Source organism: Mustela lutreola, chromosome 9 (assembly GCF_030435805.1).
Source record: "Mustela lutreola isolate mMusLut2 chromosome 9, mMusLut2.pri, whole genome shotgun sequence".
NCBI classification, from domain to species: domain Eukaryota; kingdom Metazoa; phylum Chordata; class Mammalia; order Carnivora; family Mustelidae; genus Mustela; species Mustela lutreola.
Genome location: NC_081298.1, coordinates 822,308 through 841,058, shown reverse-complemented (window position 1 = coordinate 841,058; position 18,751 = coordinate 822,308). Strand labels below are relative to the sequence as shown.

Here is an 18,751-nt window from a genome sequence, read left to right as displayed (position 1 = left end):
AACAAGGACCCGCCTCCCTGCCCACAACCAGGAAACAAAGCTAGTGACCTGCCTTCCTCTTGCCCGAGTGAGAGGAGTGCCTCGATTCAGGCCCTGAGGCACCAGGCAGCACAGGACCCCAGCCGGAGGAGCCCCCAGCAGGAGGAGCCCCCAGCCGGAGGAGCCCCCAGCAGGCAGGTCTAGCCGGCACCCTCCAGGACTCCCTCCCATCAGCTAAATGCCCAGACAGAAGAGCCACCTGTGGGTGTGCCTTTGGGTAAAAGGTAGAGCTGACCTGATTGGCCTTAGGGGGCAAATGCTCCTGCCACACAGCTCTTTATAAGCAAAACCTGTCCTGCTTAGAACTGCATGCATCCCTACAACCCTCCCCGGCCACGACACACGTTCTCTCCTTCCTCGGATGTGGTTTCCTCTCTCGAGAGCCAGCGTGGGAGGCAGCCCCTGACTTCTGCTCCCGGGGGCCAGCCTGGCCAGCAGGGTTTGGAGGGAGCCTCCCGACTAGGTGACGTGTGAGGAACTGATCTCATCAGACCAACAGGAGTGGCCATCCCAGCCTCTGCTCCTTGGGGATGAACATCTGGCCCGTGACAGCCCTGGACCCTCTGTTGCTTCGCCCCCAGCTGAAGGCGGGGACACTACTTAGCCAGTCAGCTCGGCTAGGGACTGCCTAACCTTGAACGGAGTCGGACGGCCAAGCCCACGGAAGAAAACAGCCCCCAAGGCCTGATGTGCACTTTCCAAGACAAAGTCCGAGAAGTCCTTCTGAGCAAACAGAGCTGCACTGCTATGGGCAGAACACTCACCAGCTGGGGAGCGTGAAACCTCCGGCTCAACCTGCCAGGAAGCCAGGCTGGACGTCCTGTGCTCACCCGCCACGCCCTCACATGGACCACCGTGTCCCGCGGGGCGCACCCGTGAGAGCACACGAGAAAGTGTTCCGCGGTGCTGTCCACGTCCCGTGTCCTTACTCCCATCTCAAACTTCAAAACTCTTGAGGTTTGTGCACCTGTAAATTTTACCACAACAATAAAACAAATTAAGAATTAAACTTTTTTTTAAAAAAGAGATTTTATTTGAAAAAGACAGAGACAGAGAGAGCGAGAGAGAGCATAAGTGGGGCGGAGAGGGGGAAGCAGATTCTCCGCCGAGCGGGGAGACCGACGTGGGGCCCGATCCCAGGCCCCAGAACCCCACCTGAGCCGAATGCAGACGTACGCTCAGGCAGACTGACGAGCCACCCAGGCAGCCCAAGCATTCAACTTCCCGACGCGGGAGCGGACTCGGGAGCGCGCTGGGGTCTGCACGGGCGAGCGGGGGGCAGAAGGAGGTCAGTGCTGGCATCCAGCGGACGGAGGACGCTCACAGACCTCCCGCAACTCGGCTTGTGCCTGGAAAGGCTCGCAGTGCGCCGAGGGGCTACAAACTCTGAGTGAGAACTGGACCTTCAAGAGGCTCCCGGCTGGCTCGGCCCACGGGGCACGCAACAAGTAATCTCTGGGTCCTGAGTTCAAGCCCCACGTTGGGCTGGAGAAAATCGAAAAAAAAGAAAGAAAGAAAGAAAAAGGAAGAAGAAACAGAGAAAAACGTTCCTCTGAACTCCCCCACAGAGCACAGCGCAGGTGAGTGAGGTCAGGATGGTGTTCACTTTCCGGAGACGACGGGCTCCCTGCCGCAGACGAGAGACCAGTGTCGCCCATGCGACCGAGCGAGACCTCGCCCGTCGGGGGGGGGTGAAGAACCACAGGACAGCAGACTTGCTAAATAGGTATTGTTTATTAAGGCTTGTATTCTCCAGAGGAAAGTTATCCGACGTTGTCCGTGACTCCGTGCGGCCGGCAACAGCTCGGAGTGCCGGGTTCTCAATACAAGTCTAAACAATACGGCTTACGCTTTGACCGAGAGGGTCTTTTGGAGTAAATAGGTTCCAGAAGGTATCTGCTCTCCAACAGTCGGATCCCCTCCGGCGGGCGGGCGCAGACTGTGCCGGAACGACGGGCGTGAGCACTGTTTTTGTGCTCCAAGTCAGACTCTGGGCGGCAGCGAGCTCTTCAGGGTCCCTCATTACACAACACAGAACAGCAAATTCAATTCCTCAAAGGATTTTTTGTTTGCTTTTTTTAAACCCCACCACAGCACCAGCTATCCCAGCAGCTCCTACGTGTGAAGCTCGGCCTCGTGGGCAAACTCAGGAGGGCACCGGGATCCGCAGGTGCAGAGTGGGGGGCTGGGGCGGCCACACGCAGCTGAGCCCGCAGACCGCTGAGCCCGACCCTCCGCCAGCCGCCCCCTCCCACTCCGTCTGCCCCGCCGGGCCGAGGAGCCAGGAGGGGCCTGACACTCCACGCCAACACAGCATGCTCACCGAATCTGAAAAACTCAAATCTATCTTTCTAAGTAGAAAAATCAAGTGGACAGACTAGCATTTCAGACAGACAATGGGTAATAAAAATGGCAAACCGGCCGGATGAAGTTGATTTCAGCGTTTTTGAAAAGTATTTTAACAGAACGCAGGAAAATGACAAAACAAGCCACGGTTTCTCGTGTTTGCTAGAAAGTAAGAAAGGTGACAAAGAAGTCCCTATAAAGACGTTAAATGACAGTGACTCTTCGGAGCAAGAACATAACTTCTGCCGAATGACAACAGGACCTTTGGGACGTTCTGCCGTGAAGGACGCTTGTGTTTCACGCCGGGTCTGACCGGTAAGCGGAAAACACACTCCTCTATTAGTGAGCTCTGTGATACTGCAACACATAGAAAAACACGAACGCACGCAGATCCGTCGGGGCAAAAATAAAAGACAAAGGCCGTGAAGACGCAACAAGTCGGGCCCTGCACAAGACGACAGCACCAAGCACGTGTTCCCTTCAACGTTTCCGGTCCAGCGTCAGAACACAGAAGCTGGCTCATCCTTACTGTTTGTTTCGATTCTGTCGTTCCTGCGGAAAGAACAAGAGTTTAACAAACTGCGTGAACCGGCCACGGACACTCCCTCAGAAACGAGGTCCCAGGCTGCCCGGCCCCGGACTGGCGCACCCCGCTGGCACCGGCCAGGCCACGGCAGCAGGGGGGACTGGGCCTCTGAGCGCCACCCACCCACGGCGTCTGCCTGCTGCAGGCGAGGCCCCTCTGGCCAGGCGCCCCCCACCAGGCACAGACCCACGTGGCCCCACGTCGGCCTGTCTGACGTCCCACCGATAGGGTCAGAAGCCCCGTCGGCCCCTCCTCACGACGCTGCAAGTAAAATCAGCCTGAGACACGGACCCACGGGGCTGAGCAGCAGCGCGCTGGCCGCAGTTCAAACCTCTCTCGAGCTTACTGGGGGACAGCTCGAAGCCGCAGGCAGGATCCCATGGACCAACTTAAGACTTCCTCTTCCCAAAACCCCCTCGCTAATGTACCTTTAGGACCCTCCGACTTTAAAACACAAACCGGGTGACGGACAGAAAGTTACCCCTAACCTCACACAACATCCGGAACCCAGTGAGCTTCGGGAAAAGACCCGAGGCGCCACAGGACCTAAGATAAACCACGGCCACCCGCGGCCACTGCCAGAAACCCACTAAGGGTCTTCAGCTTACTACCAATGACTTCTGCCCTATCCCTGTCCAGTCAGCAGTTCAGCTGTTTTAGCTTTGCCCAAAGACTTAAAACAGATTCTCACTAACGAAGAAATGACAAGCCCCTCTCTCCTCCACACCGAGGAAGGAGGGAGCACTCCCGTTCACGTCTTACCAGCCACGAGCCGCCGCAGCCAGTGCGGCTTCGGAAACTGCAGACGGCACTGGGAGTCCCGTCATCCACGCCCGGCACGGGGCTCCAGCTAGAACAGGCCGCAAACCCGTCTACTCTCAACGGACATTTAATTAAAAAAACGATGTTTTAATAGCAGAAAAGAGTGACGAATCTGGGGACGAGCGCTCTCAGACAAACCGGCTTCACGAGGTGTGCTCCGCTGTCCTCACTCGCCCCACTGCGGAGCCAGGTCACGGGCCTCTGAGCCCTGTTCTCCTCCGGCACCACAGAGGCCCTCCAGCGGCCTCCACCAGCCCCGGCTCAGGACGCTCCCCGTCATGGGGCGGGAGACAGAGCTGGTGTCCCCGCCCGCCGCGAGGCCTGCACTCCGGGCTCCCGGCGCAAACTGGCAGCTAGCAAACGCCCGCACTGCAGACCTTCCCAGCCCGGGCCCCTCCTTACCACCGGGACGCTGAGTTCAAGACTAAGACACGGGGTTTTCGAGGGAGAAGGAAGCAACAGCCTCTGGAGCAGCCCTTCCGGCCCACGGAGGGCAGGGTCTGCAGCCCCCGCGGCTGGCCTACCCCGTGCCAAACACCGCTCCTGAGTGTCCCTGACAGAGGTGTGCACTATGGTCCCAACCACGACGTCCTCTCAGACCAGGGAGGTCACACGGTGACACCCACATCCCCGTCACCGCTGGTGACCAGGCCTGGGACCCCGACTTTGAGCCCCGGCCCGGGGAAGCCAGACGCACCTTGCGCACCACCTCCTCCTCCTCCTGGCGCTTCTCGTAGTGCGAAAAGTCGTCAAAGATGGAGGTCGTGTGCTTGTAGGACGCGATGATCTTCAGCACTTGCTTGGCTTTTTCTAAGGGCACCTCCTGGGTGTCGCGGGAGTTGGTGACCGGCTTGTTGTCGTTGTTCTCCAGTCTGATGTGCCGGAGCTGGTTGTTGGGCACGTCCTTGACGAAAATCCACTTCACGTCAAACTTGCCCTTCCACTTGTCCTGAGCCCAGACCCCCGCGCTCGCGCCGTAGTCCACGGGCGACTTCATCTCCGCCAGCCCGCAGAAGTGCCCGCTGCCATTGACGCTGAAGAGCAGGTACACGGGCGCCCTGCTGCCGGCGGCGCGGAAGGCCCCGTCCAGGCGCCTGTTGCCGTGCTCGGTGCTGCACCAGATCGAGTACTTGATGGAGCGGTGCACGTCGTCCTCTGAGTAGCTCTTGATGATGAACACGCGCCCGCTTTTGAGGTTCCAGTCGAACTCCTTCGGGTTGTAGCTGTGGGCGGCTTTTAGCTGCTCGAGAACAGGGTGCGACTCCGCGGCGGGGGCAGAGCTAGGCTGCGCGGTTCCAGCAGCACCGCCGTCGCCGCCAGCCCCTCCGCTCTGCCCAAACGCCGCGCTTCTGTTGCGAGGGGCGACCCAGCGGGTTTGGGGCGGCAGCTGAGGGTTCGGATGCTGCGGCTGGGCCGACGGGGGGGGCTGGGTGGGAAGAGGCTGTGCAGCCGGCTGGGGCTGGGGCGGGGGCTGGGGGGCGGGCGGGGGCTGGGGCTGGGGCTGGGGGGCGGGCGGGGGGGCCGGAGCCTTGGGCGCGGGCCCCTTGCTGTCCCACGTGCCGATGTCCATGTTGTGCTTTATCGGCGGAGGGGGCAGGGCGGCCCCGATCACAGGTCCGCTTTTCGCTTTCATTTTCGGCTGTGGTTTTGCCGGCTTGCCGGCGATGGCAGCCCACGAGGTCGGCTTCGAGACCGGCATATTTACATTTGTGCCACCGTTGCCAGAAAGGACACCAGTCACCGCCACGCTGCTAACGACCGACCCGACAGTCTTGACGGCAGAGGTGGTGACATCCCCAATCTTCAGGCCCACCATGCCCTGCTCCAGGCTGTTCATTCCAGGAGCCTTGCTGAGAGTGTCGCCATGAAAGCCCGTCTGCCCGTCCACAATTGTGCCGCCCAAAGAGCTCGGCGGGTAAGTGTAGCTGCTCCCGTATGCGGGGCTCTGCGCCTGCTGGCCCTGTGACCCACTTGTCCCCCAAGCTGAGAAAGCAGGGTTTTCAGGGAAAAAATTAAACCTGTGCTGGTAGATGTTGTTCCCCAGGCCCCCGGGCTGCCCGAAAACAGCATCGTGCATGAAATGATGGTCTCCATTGCTGAGCTGTCCGTAGGTGGTGAGGTACGGGATGGGAGGGTCTCCTCCAGTAGACCAGGGCGCCTCACTGAGCGAGTACGGGAACCCGATGGACGGCGGGTAAAAGCCGGACAGGTAAGGGTCCGCCATGGACGGGTAACTGTTACTCTGGGGAGACAAGCACAGGAAACGTTACATCGCTCTGGAGACCCGCCCCGGTGCGGACTGCCTGCGTGGGCACCGCTGACTCTGGAGCACTGTCACTGCCGACAGGGAGGCCCAGAGCACCGACTGAGAACAAAGCCAGGACAGAGAGGCCTGGTGGCCACCTGTTCTGGGTCCAGGCGACGTGACCAGGCTCAGCACTCTACCGTGGGCTGTCTGCGGCCCACTCAGGAACCCCCCTCTCCCCTCAAGGAGTGGACGGTTTAAACCTAAAGGATCCCAGAGAGAGGCACAAACCCATCCGACTGGCAATGATGCGGACCCGCACGCCAGCAGCACAGGCAGCACAGCAGGTGAAAATGGCTTCCAACGGGCAACGAGAGGTTCGAGCCACAGGACAAGCTGGGGTGCGCAGGGAGACTTGCCCCACAACCTGGTCGCAAGCCCTCGGACCGCTCAACGCACCCAAGCAGACCCGACCCGCGTGCGACACCCTTCCCTCCCAGCCCCTCTTCTGAGTCCAGAGGGGTCTCACCATCTCACGGCCCCACCCTGTCCTGGCCGGCACCTTGGGCTCTCAGAGTGGCTCTGGCAGCTCCTTCGCCAGCTCCGTGTCCTGCCTGCTCTCTGAGCTGGAGAGCCCTTGTCTCGAGCTCCAACCAAGCTGGAGTCCTGGACACAGGAAACACCTGTGCGGCAGCCGAACCACCCCTTGACGCAACAGGGACTCCTCTCAGAGTCTCCGGAAGCCGGCCCAAGGCACAGATTTATACCTGGGGTCAGCAGTTCTGACACGGCGCCTCCTTGGGGAGATTCACCGGTGGTCTGGCCAGAACTGGACCTCCCAGGCCAGGCCACCGTTGGTGACTTAAATGGTTTCCTGAAGAGTGTTCGGGGTAGGGGGAAGCTTCCTGCCCAAGGCAGCTGACCTAAGAGTGGGAAACTTGTAAAGGAAACTCAGAGGAGGGGCAGCGGCACACTTCCCAGTCTGTGACCCCGTCTTCTGACTGGTCCCCACCCTCCCCGCTTCCTTCCATCCCAAATACCAGAAGGTTCTACACGGAGATCGCTGGCCAAAGACCTCCTCCTCCAACCCCACACCAATCTTCAGGTGCGCAGACCTGCCGGCCCAGCTGGCACAAGGTGTCTGCTGCCACTCCGGTCCCAGGGACCCACTGAGGAGGGAGCTGGGCTCAGGCAGCCAGAGGGTGGGGGCTGGAGTACCAGACAAGCGAGCCCCTCCGCCTCCCTGCAGTGGCAATGTGGAGTGACTCAGCAGACCCCCCAGAGAACTCTATGGAGAACAGGCTGGGCCCCCAGCAGTCACGGCACAACACGTGACAGAGGTGACCCAGCCCCCTGGCTGCCAGCGAACCTGACGTTCCACTTGCTTACGAAGGTGACCTGCGAGGTGACCCCCTACTGATGGGGCCTCACCCCAGACCCATCCAGATGCAGCCCAGAACACCTGCTCCCGACAGACGTGCTGCCACCCGGCCGCGGCTCAGCCTGGCTCGCTGACACCAAGCAAGCAACCTACTCTGCGCTGCGCACCGGGGCTGCCCACGCGAAGTCTGGGCACCGGGGCTGCAGGTGCGGCACACACTCCAGGCTTCCCCTCAGCACGCCGGCCACGCAACACATCTCTGCAAACACAAGGTAAAAGCACCTCCCCGACCGAAGTTCTCACACACAAGACCTCTCATCATAGCCTCTGGTAGAAGACACGACCTCAAAAAAGAGGCTGACACGTCTTCAGGGCAAAATCAGGCAACAGAAGGAAGGACACGGCCCAGTGCTGGGCACTTCGGGTGCCTCCTTGAGGCCCCGTCCAAAATAATAAACAAGAGAGCCCTCCAGAAGTCCGTGACTGTTAGCCCTATGTCATCTCCGCTAAAAAACCATAAAAGAAAATCATCTATTCTAAAATTCAAACTTTTCCACACTTAAAAATAAGAGAACCACACTAAAAAGAAAGAAAGAAAGAAACCCGTTCTAAATGACCAAAACTGAAGCTTGAGTAAATTATGTAAACAGGGAAGGATCAAAGGGACCCGGCACAGGGCATGCAGCTGAGGCCCAGCAGGTGCACATGGCAGAGGCCCTACGGATGCCAAGTCCGGCTGCATGTGTCCCTGCACCAGAGGACCGTGGCTGCAGGCCCTCGCTGGTGGGGCTGTGTGCGTGGAGCACGGTTTGGCACAGAGGACGTCTGCCTCTGTCTCAGCTCAAGACACATGGTTTTGAGCAAGGAGACAACAAGAAGTCCACGAAGATCCCCATGGGCTCTGCCAGTCGCACTCCGTGATGTCCCCACTGACTGGCTGGCATCGCTGGAGGCCACGGCACACAAGACCACACGCTCCTCACCGGTCCCTCCCATCACCCAAGCCTACCACAGAGCAAGCCACTGGCACGAACCACGGAGGCTCATGGGCTTGTCCCGTGACGTGGGCCGCCGACAGGGCGTCGGTGTAGCCTGGCTTTGTGTGACTGGGTGAAACCCCCCAAAGCTGCCGGAAACCCTGGACAACAGCTGAGCACCATTTTCAAGACAAGTTTGTCTTCTACAAACCGAACACCTCTCCAGACCGGACAGACGCGCCAGGAAAAGCACTAAGGAGGCACCAAGTTAACCATGAGAGGACTTCTGAGAGCCGGTTCACCCAGGTCCACGAAGAGATGCGGACCGCGCAGGACACCCTGACCCTGAAGCACCCCCGCCAGCACTCAGGGGGTCCGCTCCGAGTGCAGAGCAGGCCTCCTGTGCAGGGCGGCCGGCCGGCACGGCCTCCCAGAAGAGTGCTCCAGGACGAGTGAAAGCAGCACCGAGCGACCAGCACTGAGGCTCCGAACAGCAGCGTTTACACAACGCCCCTGGAAAGCGGACACGTCCTTGGACGCTGACGGCACAACTGAGTCGCTGACAAAAACTACGGAAGTTTACCATTGCTCCTTTCTGTCCCTGTCCCACGTGACCAGACCAACAGTGTGCTGACGACGGAGTAGAACCCGAGCACAGTCCCAGCTGCCCTTAGCTCCCCCAGCGCTGCCCGGCCCCTCCCCCAGAATCCCACCCAGAACCCCTCCGGAACCCTTAACCCAGAGCCCCTCCCCCAGAACCCTACCCAGAGCCCCCTCCTCCACAATCCCACCAGAGCGCCTCCCCAGAATCCCACCAGAGCCCTTCCCCTAAAGCCGCCCACCCAGAGTCCCTCGGCTCCCCAGCGCTCTCCCTCCCTCTCCCTAAAACTGACTAGTGCATGCTCCACGGCACACAAGGGGACCCCGCACTGCTACATCTATGCAGGAGGGTTCTGGGGGCAATCAGGAAGGAATAAAAGCGCAGCAGAAACAATGTCCCGAGACCTTCCTCTGGGAAAAATCACCCGCCCCAGGGACGCTTCTGTTCAGGGCATTCCAAGTTAAACCACCTTACAGGCCAGCTCTGAACCACGTCCTACCATCCCATGTCTTACCACCTCAACACAAAAACAGAAAGGGCCTCCAACTTGCTACTGCAAACATCTGGGTTTAAGTAAACCACAAAGTGCTGGGGGCTGCCAGCTCTACGCATGGCCTTCACCGTGGTGGCCAGGCATGGGTGCACAGAAGAGCCCCTCGCAGAGCGGCACCCTTTACCCGTGTGCAGCCGAGCGTGCATCGACACCTCGCTGAAGACGAGCACAGCGCAGGGTACCGCGCCCGGCCACCCACGCTACTTCTCTCCCTCGCTCGGCTGCACGCGCACCCCCGATCCAAGACCCGGCGAAGCAGCACGCGGGAGCTACCCTCGGCAGGGATCTTCACCAGCGGAGTCCCGGACTGGACGTGGCTCAATTCCCAGCGGCTCGTCTGCAAGGTGCCTCCCCACCGAAGGAAGGAAGGACAAACGAGCACAAAAGGAGCCCTTGCCATGTGCGGGGAGAGACACACCCCACCCCTCAGTGGGGAACCAAGCTCTGCCACAAACAGGTCCCACCACCGGGTAAACCAGGCCTGTCTGACCCCGTTTCTTCACCCGAAGAACAAGAGGACCAGGAGAATCAGGATCTCTGAGCTCTCCCGTGTTACCTGCTTCCCACACTCCTTCAGTGGGGTGTTTCCGGAAATCCGTGCTTAGTCAAGAACACAGATTTACTCCACAGCGATGTGCTGGTTAACCCCGCACCCTCACAGCCAGGACACACAGCGGCCGTCTCGAGGCGGTTCACGGCAGCGCGGGCCTACGACGGTCTTCGCACTGGCTTCCCCAGGGTGAAAGAGCCGAACCACCGTCCTGACAGAAAATCATCTGCCCCACTTCCAACGAAGGCTCCTCCCGAACAACATGAAAGCTCCTGCCTTCTACAAACCTCTCAAGTGTCTTTGAAACAACCCCACTGCCTTTCTCTGGTTAAAACAGAACACGCTACTGCCATGGTATTCAAATCACACACAAAAAAGTAAGGCACCAAAATAAAACAAGTTCATTTAACTGCCTGCCGTCACCTCCAGCAATACGTCACGGAGGCCAGGGCAGGCCTCCTCTGTAGCACCTGGTCCTGCCCAGAAAAGGGGCGGGTTCTTAGGGGAGGTGGGGAGGCTCTATAAGGGTCTCCCGAGTGCCTTTGCTACTGATCTGCTCAATGCAACCAGGACATCGGTGCAGAGAAGTTCTAAGACACTTTAGACAAGAGCAGACGAGGGAAAAAAGAGACAGAATAACCTTATTCCTCTGCAAAAAGAGGCAAAGCTTGGTTTTATTCTAAAGCAAACCCAGTAAGTCTAAGAAGTGGTAGACATCATGCTTAAACCTACACTCCAACGAGCCCGGTGGCTTTAACCAGGGCAAGCTGGCCCCCAGGAGACATGCTGGGACATTTTCGGTTGTCCCGCAGGTGTGTGGGTATAGGGCAGTCGGTTACTAAAGGCATCGTGGGGTTGAAGGCCAGGAAGGCTGCTAAACATCCTGCAACACACACACCGCGCCCTGAAGATGTTTCAGTCCAAAGCATCCGGAGTGCCGCGCGTCTAAGAAATCGGCAGCTGTGACCTCCCGGGGCCAACACAGCTACGGACTGGAGCTCCACGCAGCCCCATCGACCTGCCCCACGATCCTATGAGCAGTTACCACAGCCAGCGCCACAGAAAAGGTCCCTGAGGCACAGGGAAGGCACCTAAGGAACTGTCACCGAGTCAGTGGTGACGATTCGAACCCAAAGCCAAAGTCTGGCTCCACAGCTTGGTTCTTCGATGCTCTCCTACACCCCAGTTCTAATGCCCAGAGCTAGACTGGCTCACCAGAAAGTTCCAGAGAACTACGCACACCGCACTCCATCAAAAGCAGTGCGTCCTGGCGCCCGACGCTGAGGCCCACAGAAGTCCACCGGCGCACAGTCCCCACGGGTCACTGCTCCTTCCGGAGAGCACCGCAGCCCCGTGTTTAGCTCCAGGCTATCGGCCGAGCTAGGCGTCGCAGTCTTTCCGGTAGGTCATGTTGTGCTTCTCAGTTGTCAGGGTAACGAAGTCGGAAACGTAACACTAAAGGCGTGTTACAAAACTCAATAAAAACTAAAACAGAAACATGGTATTTAAAAAAAAAACTCACCTGATTTGACTGTCCAGAAAGGTAGGGCTCAAAGTCATTGTCATGGACCGTATCCTTCTGATGCAAAGAACCATTTTGTACTAGAACGAGAAGTTGAAAAATATTATCTCCGAATTTTAAACAGTGACTTTTAAGCACAGAGATCAAAAGTAGTAACGTCGATGCCCATCAATTCCTAGAAACTGCTCCCACTGAAAAGGAACCCGATGGGTATCCCCGGGCATCTACACAACTAATCCCAACGACGATGCACAACTTCAGCGATTTCGGTGTTTTCGATAAAGACGTCGTCCGGTGCCGACACACGCACGGCGAGAACCTGCAGCCGGTTCTGCTAAAGACGGTCTGGTCGGCGAGGACTACGGGCCGAAGAGAGGTCGCTGCTTCCAAAGGCCCCGGCGTGCGCGGGACAGAGACGGCGGAGCCCAGCGAGGACCCAGCTCCGGTCGCGGCACCCGCGCTTCCCGCGAGCTCAGCCACACAAGCACAGCGACGAAGCGAAGCACGGGCGTCTCCCCCCCCTTAAAGCGCGAGGGCCCGCGTCTGGCTACACCCGAGGACTCGCCCTGCCCCGCAGACACGGAGGGTCACTTACGGGATCTCGCCGGGCGCTGGCGGCTTATCCGAAGCCACAACGTCCCAGCGCGAGCGGACACAGAGCCAGGCCCGCGGCCGCCGGGGGCCCCGCTGGCCGAGGGCTGACCGGGCGCCGCAGAGCCGCGCCGCGCCCGCAGCCCGGCCGCCCGCCCCTCCGCCCCCTCCGCCCCCTCCGCCCCACGCCCCTGCAGCGGGAGGCGCGAGGGGGTCGCCCTAACCGCCCGCGCGCCGGCTCCTCCCGGAAGCCCCGCCGACCCTCCCCAGACGCGAGACCCGATTCCAGCTCCCGGAAGGACACGGAGCAAGTTCCCGGGGCCGGACGCCCTTCCCGGGCCTCGCCCCCGCCGCCCGCGGCTCCGCGCCCGCCCGACGCCCCGCGGCTCCCGCGCCCCCGCCCGCGCCGCCGCCGCCGCAGGACCGGCCCCCGCCCGCCCGCCGTACCTTTATTGTCTTGTCCTTTCGCTCTCTGCGGCGCCGGGCGGCGCGGGCGGGACCGGGGGAGAGGGAAACACCGAGTTACTCACGGGCGCCGTCCGGCCCGCGGCGCGCTCCGGCCCCAGCGGGCGCGCTCCCCCGGCCCCGCGCCCCGGCCCCCGCGCCCGGCCCCGGCCCCGCTACCTGGGGGTCCGCGCTGGCGGCCGACATGCTTCATGAACAGCCCGGCGCGGCGCGGGGCCCGGGCGCCCGCCGGCTCGGGCCTCCCCGCGAGGCCGGGCCCGTCCCCCGCGCTCTCGCGGCCCCGGGCCCGCCGCCTCCTCCCCGGGCGCCGGCCGGGCGGGCGGGCGGCGGCGGCGGCGGCGACTGGCGGGCGCGCGGGCCGCTCGCGGGGCGCGGCGCAGGGCGGCGAGCCGGGACGGGACGCACTGACGAGGCGCCGACTCCAATGGCGGCGGCGGCGGCGACGAGGCTGCGCGACGTCAGCGCGCGCAGGGCAGGCCGGGAGCGCCGACGGGCCGCCGCCGCCGCGCCTGCGCGCCACCGCCGGGCGGGATGGATCTCGCGCCCCGGTCCTGGTATCGCGCGGCGGGGGCGGGGCGAGCCCGGGGAGGCCAGGGGGCGACGTCCTGCCGGGCCACCCGGTGCAGAGCTGGAAGCGGCGGGGCGGGGGTGGGCGGCCGGCCTCGTCGGGCGTACGCCTGCCGGGCCCAGCGCCTGCAGCCTCTGCCCCTGGCGCCCCGTGCGTATCCCCGAGGTCTGAAGAAGCAGAGCCGGCGAGTAGGACCACGGCCACCTACCTAAAGCCGCTCACGGCAGGGCGGACCCGACGGTCCACCCTCCGGCCCCGCCCAGACGCCCCGCAGACCTCCCTCAGAGGGACACCCTGAGTGCCGCTCTGCAGCCGCTGGGGCTGCACCTCCCCGCTTCCCAAGTTTTGTCTGTGTCCTCGCCTTCTGCAACCGCTGTCCCGGGGGACCCTGGCTTGGGCCTCCGCGAGGGTCCTGCTTTTCAGCGCTCTCTTGGGTCTCCGCGGTTCATCATGGGTTTGCATGTTAGAGTCTTGACCCCGATTTAACCACGGAGAGAAAAAGAGGGTTCAGCCCCACACTGGGCCCTAGTCCAGGAGGGACAAGGGGCCTTTGGTCTCCGTTTGGAGACGGACAGCCCTGGAGGAGTTCAGTTCTATTCCTCACTCACCCCACCCCTCAGCGTAGCCCCCCCCCCCCGCCTGGACCCGCCTCCCAGCTCCAGAGCCCCTGTGGCCACTCCCCACCCTGGCTCCCAACCGGCTCTTTCCCTTCCAGCCCGCCCTCCCGCGCGCTCCTGTAACCTTCACAGACCCCAGGCTCTGCTGAAGGAGAGAGGCCTAGAATGCTGGCTCAGGGTAGGGAGCCAGGCAGGTGGGCATCAGAGGATCTCCCCAAAGCAGGGCCAAGGGGGACGCCAGCAGGCAGGTTAGGCCCTAAGCAGGGGGGATGGGGACTGCTAGGGTCATCGTGGGATCCCAAGACAGGCTCAGAAGCTGCACCAGCGCCAGAGAGACAGGATCAGCGGGGTACCAGACAACATCTCTGGCGGCTTCAGGGGGAGGTAGAGATGGTGCCGGCAGGTGGGTGGGCCATGGGGGAATCCGCTGCGCCCCATTGCTCGTCACTGGTTCTCCCTGGGCCCTGTCTGACCTAAGGATGGAGAAGTCAGGCTGCTCACAAGGGCGAGAGGAAGCTGCGATTGTTGCCCTGCAGAGGGCTCGGCGTCCTGCAGGGCCGGGCTGCGCTGGGGCCATGGGCAGCTCGTGGTAAGGTGAAACATTATCTTGGTTCTTGAAGGCACAGGCGGGAGACGCATGCAGTCCCTCTCCGAGGCCCTCCACCCTGACGGCACACGTGCACGTGGGTCTGTCGGTTTGCGCCCCGCACACAGCTCTGCATCTCACGGAAGCTGTCAGGGACCGCCCACCGCTCCCCTCATCCCTCCCAAGGGCGTCCCTGGGCTGTTCAGGCTCAGGCTGCCGTGGGATGACGTGCCGGGTGGACTGGCTGTGTCGGACGCAGCAGGTGGCTCCCAAAAGAGGCTGCGCAGATTCATCCAAGCTGGGGGGCGGGGCCCAAGGGCTGTGGCCCTGAGTGCCTGAGACCACCTGGCTGGAGGCCCCTCACCCAACAACTGGCCTTGGGGGCCTGCAAACAAGGACACCTGTCCACCCAGCGGGTAATGAAAGCGCCCACACCAGTGTCTCGCTCTCTGGTCACCTCCTCAGCTAAACTCCAAGTATATTCCTGAGCAGGGGTCTCCTTCTGGAAACCCCCGTCTCTGCGGAGCTTTCTGTAGAGCTGTTTCATCCCCAAAAGACCTGCTCCTGTTCTCCAGACGTGTGCCCCCCACCCCGGAAGCAACCTTCTGTTACCTCCTGTGAGTCTAGCGTTTTGCAGTTTCCAAACCTCTTTTTAATTACTTCATTGGCTCATTCATTCCATGAATGTTAATTGAGCACCTGCTTATGTGGGGTGCTGGGAGTTAGGCAGCAGTCTCCACCCTGAGGAGCTGGCAAGGGGACTGGGGATCTTTGACGCAGCCTGGAGAGCGGCTCTGCTTGCGGCACTGAGCACCTGCTGTGTACGGGGACCAGGCGCAGGGGCAGGATCAGCCAGATGCTGCCCTGTGACCCAGAAGGGAGACACATGGGGACAAACGGGTCACCTTCGATTAGAGCTGAGACAGCCAGAAGGGGCTGCTGGTCTGGCCTCAGGAGGACCTCTGGGGCCCCGTCCAGAATGGGGGCTCTGGGGCAGCAGCTTGTTGGCTAGGACTTGGAACCAGGACACAAGGGCAGCTGCAGCTGCCCGTGGCCAGGCCAGGGCCGGGACCCACTGCTGTGTGCAGTGCGGGTAGACAGCCTGGCATGTGGGGGTGCACAATGACAGTTAGCAGACCACTGAGGCACCAGCAGCTCTGGGGGCCTGGAGCAGCTGAGCCCCCAGAAGTTAGAGAGCTCACCGGGGCTCCACCGGGAATCCATGGCCAGCTGGCGGGCGTTAACCAGCTTCTGGCACCAGGCAGCCTGTCCTGTCCTCCACGGGCATCCTCGGCTCCAACCCTTCTGCGTGACTTCCCCGAAGGGCCCAGCCGCACCCCTCCCCAGCCTCTGCTGGTCAGCAACGTTCCCTGCTTTTCCAGGAGCTGAGCTTTTAGAATCTTAACTCCACTTTGCCAACAGCATTCTGCTTCCTCCGTCCCCAGACATCCCTCAGATGTCTCACAGCGGCGGGGCGAGCTACAGATGCCCCCTGCTGGTGGTCGAGGAGACTGCGGGAGTGGGGGTGCTCTGCCGCTGTTGTCCCGTCAGGTGACCTTGACCTTGGCAATGAAATGAGGTAAGCTGTGGCCAAGCACCCTGCACTGCTCAGTTTGGGGGAGTGGGGTGGGGGGACCTCACTTCACCTGGCAGCCGGGGGCAGCTCTCAGCCCAGGAGGACCCAGCACAGCTGGCTCAGCACGGTGAGGGCCCGGGCTGCTCAGACAGCAGGAAGAGGCATTCTCCTCCCTCTGCGTCTCCCAGGGCCTGTCCTGGCATTTATTATTTGCTGCTTAGGGTCACGCTCCCTGGGGCAGGGGTTGCTCGGAGGGGAAACACAGGCCTTCACAGGCTTCCCAAGCCCACACTTGTGACTCGGAGCCCCTGCAGACCCCTGCTGGGGGCAGGGGCAGTATCAGTCACCTGGCAGAGGACAGTGGAGGGGGCAGCTGAGAATCCGTCCCAGGGGAAGGGGATCAGGGAGACCCCCAAGCCTCCAGCACGTGCCACATCATCCCACGGGTTGTCACTTTACAAAACACAAGTTCAAAGACAAAAGTATTAAGAACATCGAGATGGTGCTTGCCAAGCCAGCCCCGCTGAGTGCAGTGGGACGCCCTGAGGGCAGGCCTGGCTCACAGGTCCACAGGTCCTCCCGCACCATGAAGACTCACAAAGAGAGGGGACCACAGAAGCCAGTGGCCAGAAAACTGGGGGTGGGGGCCGGACCGGGTGCCTGGTGGGGCAGAAATGAAGAGCGGGGCGCGTCCTGCTTTTCTTCCGGGGAGACTCCCCCCCGTGTCCATGGTTCGGACCTGTCGGAGCCCCAACCCAAGACAGCGTCTGGGTCTGGAGATGAGAAGCTTCCTCTGGTGCTCAGCTAGGCCCGCAGGAACTGTCAGTGGTCGCAATGGCCTGGAAGTAGTGGGACGCCGAGGGCAGGGCCCAGAGTGGGAGAAGCAGGCCTGTCCATACAAGCCGCACGCCGTCTTGCTCCGGGCTTTTGGTCACAAGAACCGAGAGGTTTCACTTCCACTGAAGGCTTGAGTTTCTGTCCCCTGCGCCCAGGAGTCTTGACTGCAACAATGACACACGGCGTGCAGCCCCTGGGGCCAGAACTCAACTCGCCAAGGGGGGGTTCTGTGGAGCTCAGGCGACCATCACCAGCCAAACGCTGCGCAGCTAGCCCCTCTTGGCTGGCTCCAAGGTCCCACCACAGCCCCCTCCGCCACACTTTCCCCTCGGCCTGGGATGCTCTTCCCAGTCTCTGATGGGCACACTCCGCTCCCTGTTCGCGTCCTATCCCAAGCCTGCCCGGGGCTCCTGGGTGGTCTGGCCCTCCCTCCTGTGGCTCTCCTGAACTTCACGCTCACTCTGGGGGACCTTGGGGCTCCGCCAAGCCATGACCTATCTGCAGGATCTACGCTTGAACTGATTGTGAGGGGCCTGCCCCAAGCAATGCTGCCTTGTGAGCCTGAAAACCCAAAGTGAGGGAGAGAGAGAAAGAAAGACGTTTTGCACCCCTATAACCCGCTCAGCCCTTGAGCTCTGCCTGCATGGGGTTGGGGAATTGGGTGCTTGTGTACCAGTGCAGCCTGTCAGCTCTTTCCCGGGAGCCCCCTCCCAAAGGTGGGTTGAGCCCTGATCCAGCCCTCCCTGAAGCTGAACCTAATTGCCTGGGTTCCTAGGCTGGGATCTGGGCCCAGGCATGGGATTTTTCAAGGTTCGAGATGATGCCCAGGTGGTTGCGGACAGCAGAGCTGGCCCGAGGACACGTGGCCAGGGGACATCTCAGGCTTTGCAGGTAGTGGGACAACAAGGCCGCTGTCCGTCACCTCTCCTTCCCCTTCAAGCCGTGCCTTCAGTCCGTCCCCCATCCTCCTGGCTCAGCTTTGAGGGGCAGCTGGGCTCGGGGGAGAGGCGGGCAGGAGCCCAGCTCGGCTGCACTGAACCGTCTTCACTGAGAGGCCAGTTGTCCTGCCCAGGCCTGGGCCCAGACGTGCCAGGAAACAGTATGATTCAGTGAGCCTGAGGTCATTCGGGCTGGGCCACCCAGGCAGCCCCAAAGCGGTGGGTCGGGTAGGGTCCCCTGGGCCCTCAGCTCGGTGGCGGTCCCGTGCATTCACCCTCAGCAGGCGGGACAAGATTGCCTTTCCCACGGGCCACCTGCTGGCCTCGGCGGCTCTGCCTGTGGCTCCCTCCAGCCCCCTCACCCCACAGCCCACGTGCCACGTGCCAGGGGTGCCCCCCCGCAGGGCTGCGGTGGCAGTGACCCTTCTGCAACACCCCTCAGTATCAGTGACTTGCCCACTCCCTCCTTCTGCTGTCTGCAGTAACCCCAAAAGCACTTCTACCCCAGGGCCTGCCCTGGAGAACTCAAGGTAAGATGCAGGGGTGAAGAAGGGGTGGTGGACACAGAAGCACCTTCAGTGAGATCCGACCTCCCTCCTTCTCTGCCCTCCCACCCCACCCCCAGCACCTTCCCCGGCCAAGTTCCCTTCCCAGGTCCTTGTGGCTCTGTGGCCAGGCACCCTGCTAGGCTCTGAGGACCTTCTCGGGGAGATTCTCACCCTCCCACGCTGCTCGCCTCGGCCGTCCGCAGCTGGCCCGGCTCAGTGAGACTGTGCTGGTGGCCTCGAGGCTGCGTGTGCTTGCTGCCGGCGGCAGCTTCGAGGACAGGCCCGCGTCACCAGCAGCCGGTCCAACAGTAGGGCCAGGTCAACGTGGGCTCTTGGATGGAGCGTGAATGCGGGGGCAGGGGCCCCAGCACCAGTGGCCCTGCCCCACCCTTTCCCGTGCCTG

At 61.7% G+C, this 18,751-nt stretch overlaps 1 protein-coding gene across 3 annotated transcripts; it reads right to left on the bottom strand.

The window, feature by feature from the left end:
* Positions 1-1,754: 1,754 nt before the first annotated feature.
* On the bottom strand, positions 1,755-13,110 carry YTHDF1 (YTH N6-methyladenosine RNA binding protein F1). 3 transcript variants are annotated; one of them, XM_059132846.1, is made up of 5 exons: positions 12,838-13,110; positions 12,661-12,685; positions 11,623-11,702; positions 4,491-6,035; positions 1,755-2,937 (listed from the first exon to the last, which is right to left on the bottom strand). In XM_059132846.1, exons 1-5 carry the CDS (start codon positions 12,862-12,864, stop codon positions 2,911-2,913), a joined length of 1,704 nt encoding a protein of 567 aa, XP_058988829.1. In that variant the 5' UTR covers positions 12,865-13,110; the 3' UTR covers positions 1,755-2,910. The 3 variants fall into 3 exon arrangements, with proteins under 3 accessions (XP_058988829.1, XP_058988830.1, XP_058988831.1); XM_059132847.1 differs by lacking the exon at positions 12,661-12,685; XM_059132848.1 differs by lacking the exons at positions 11,623-11,702; positions 12,661-12,685; positions 12,838-13,110 and adding an exon at positions 6,568-7,036.
* Positions 13,111-18,751: the final 5,641 nt, after the last annotated feature.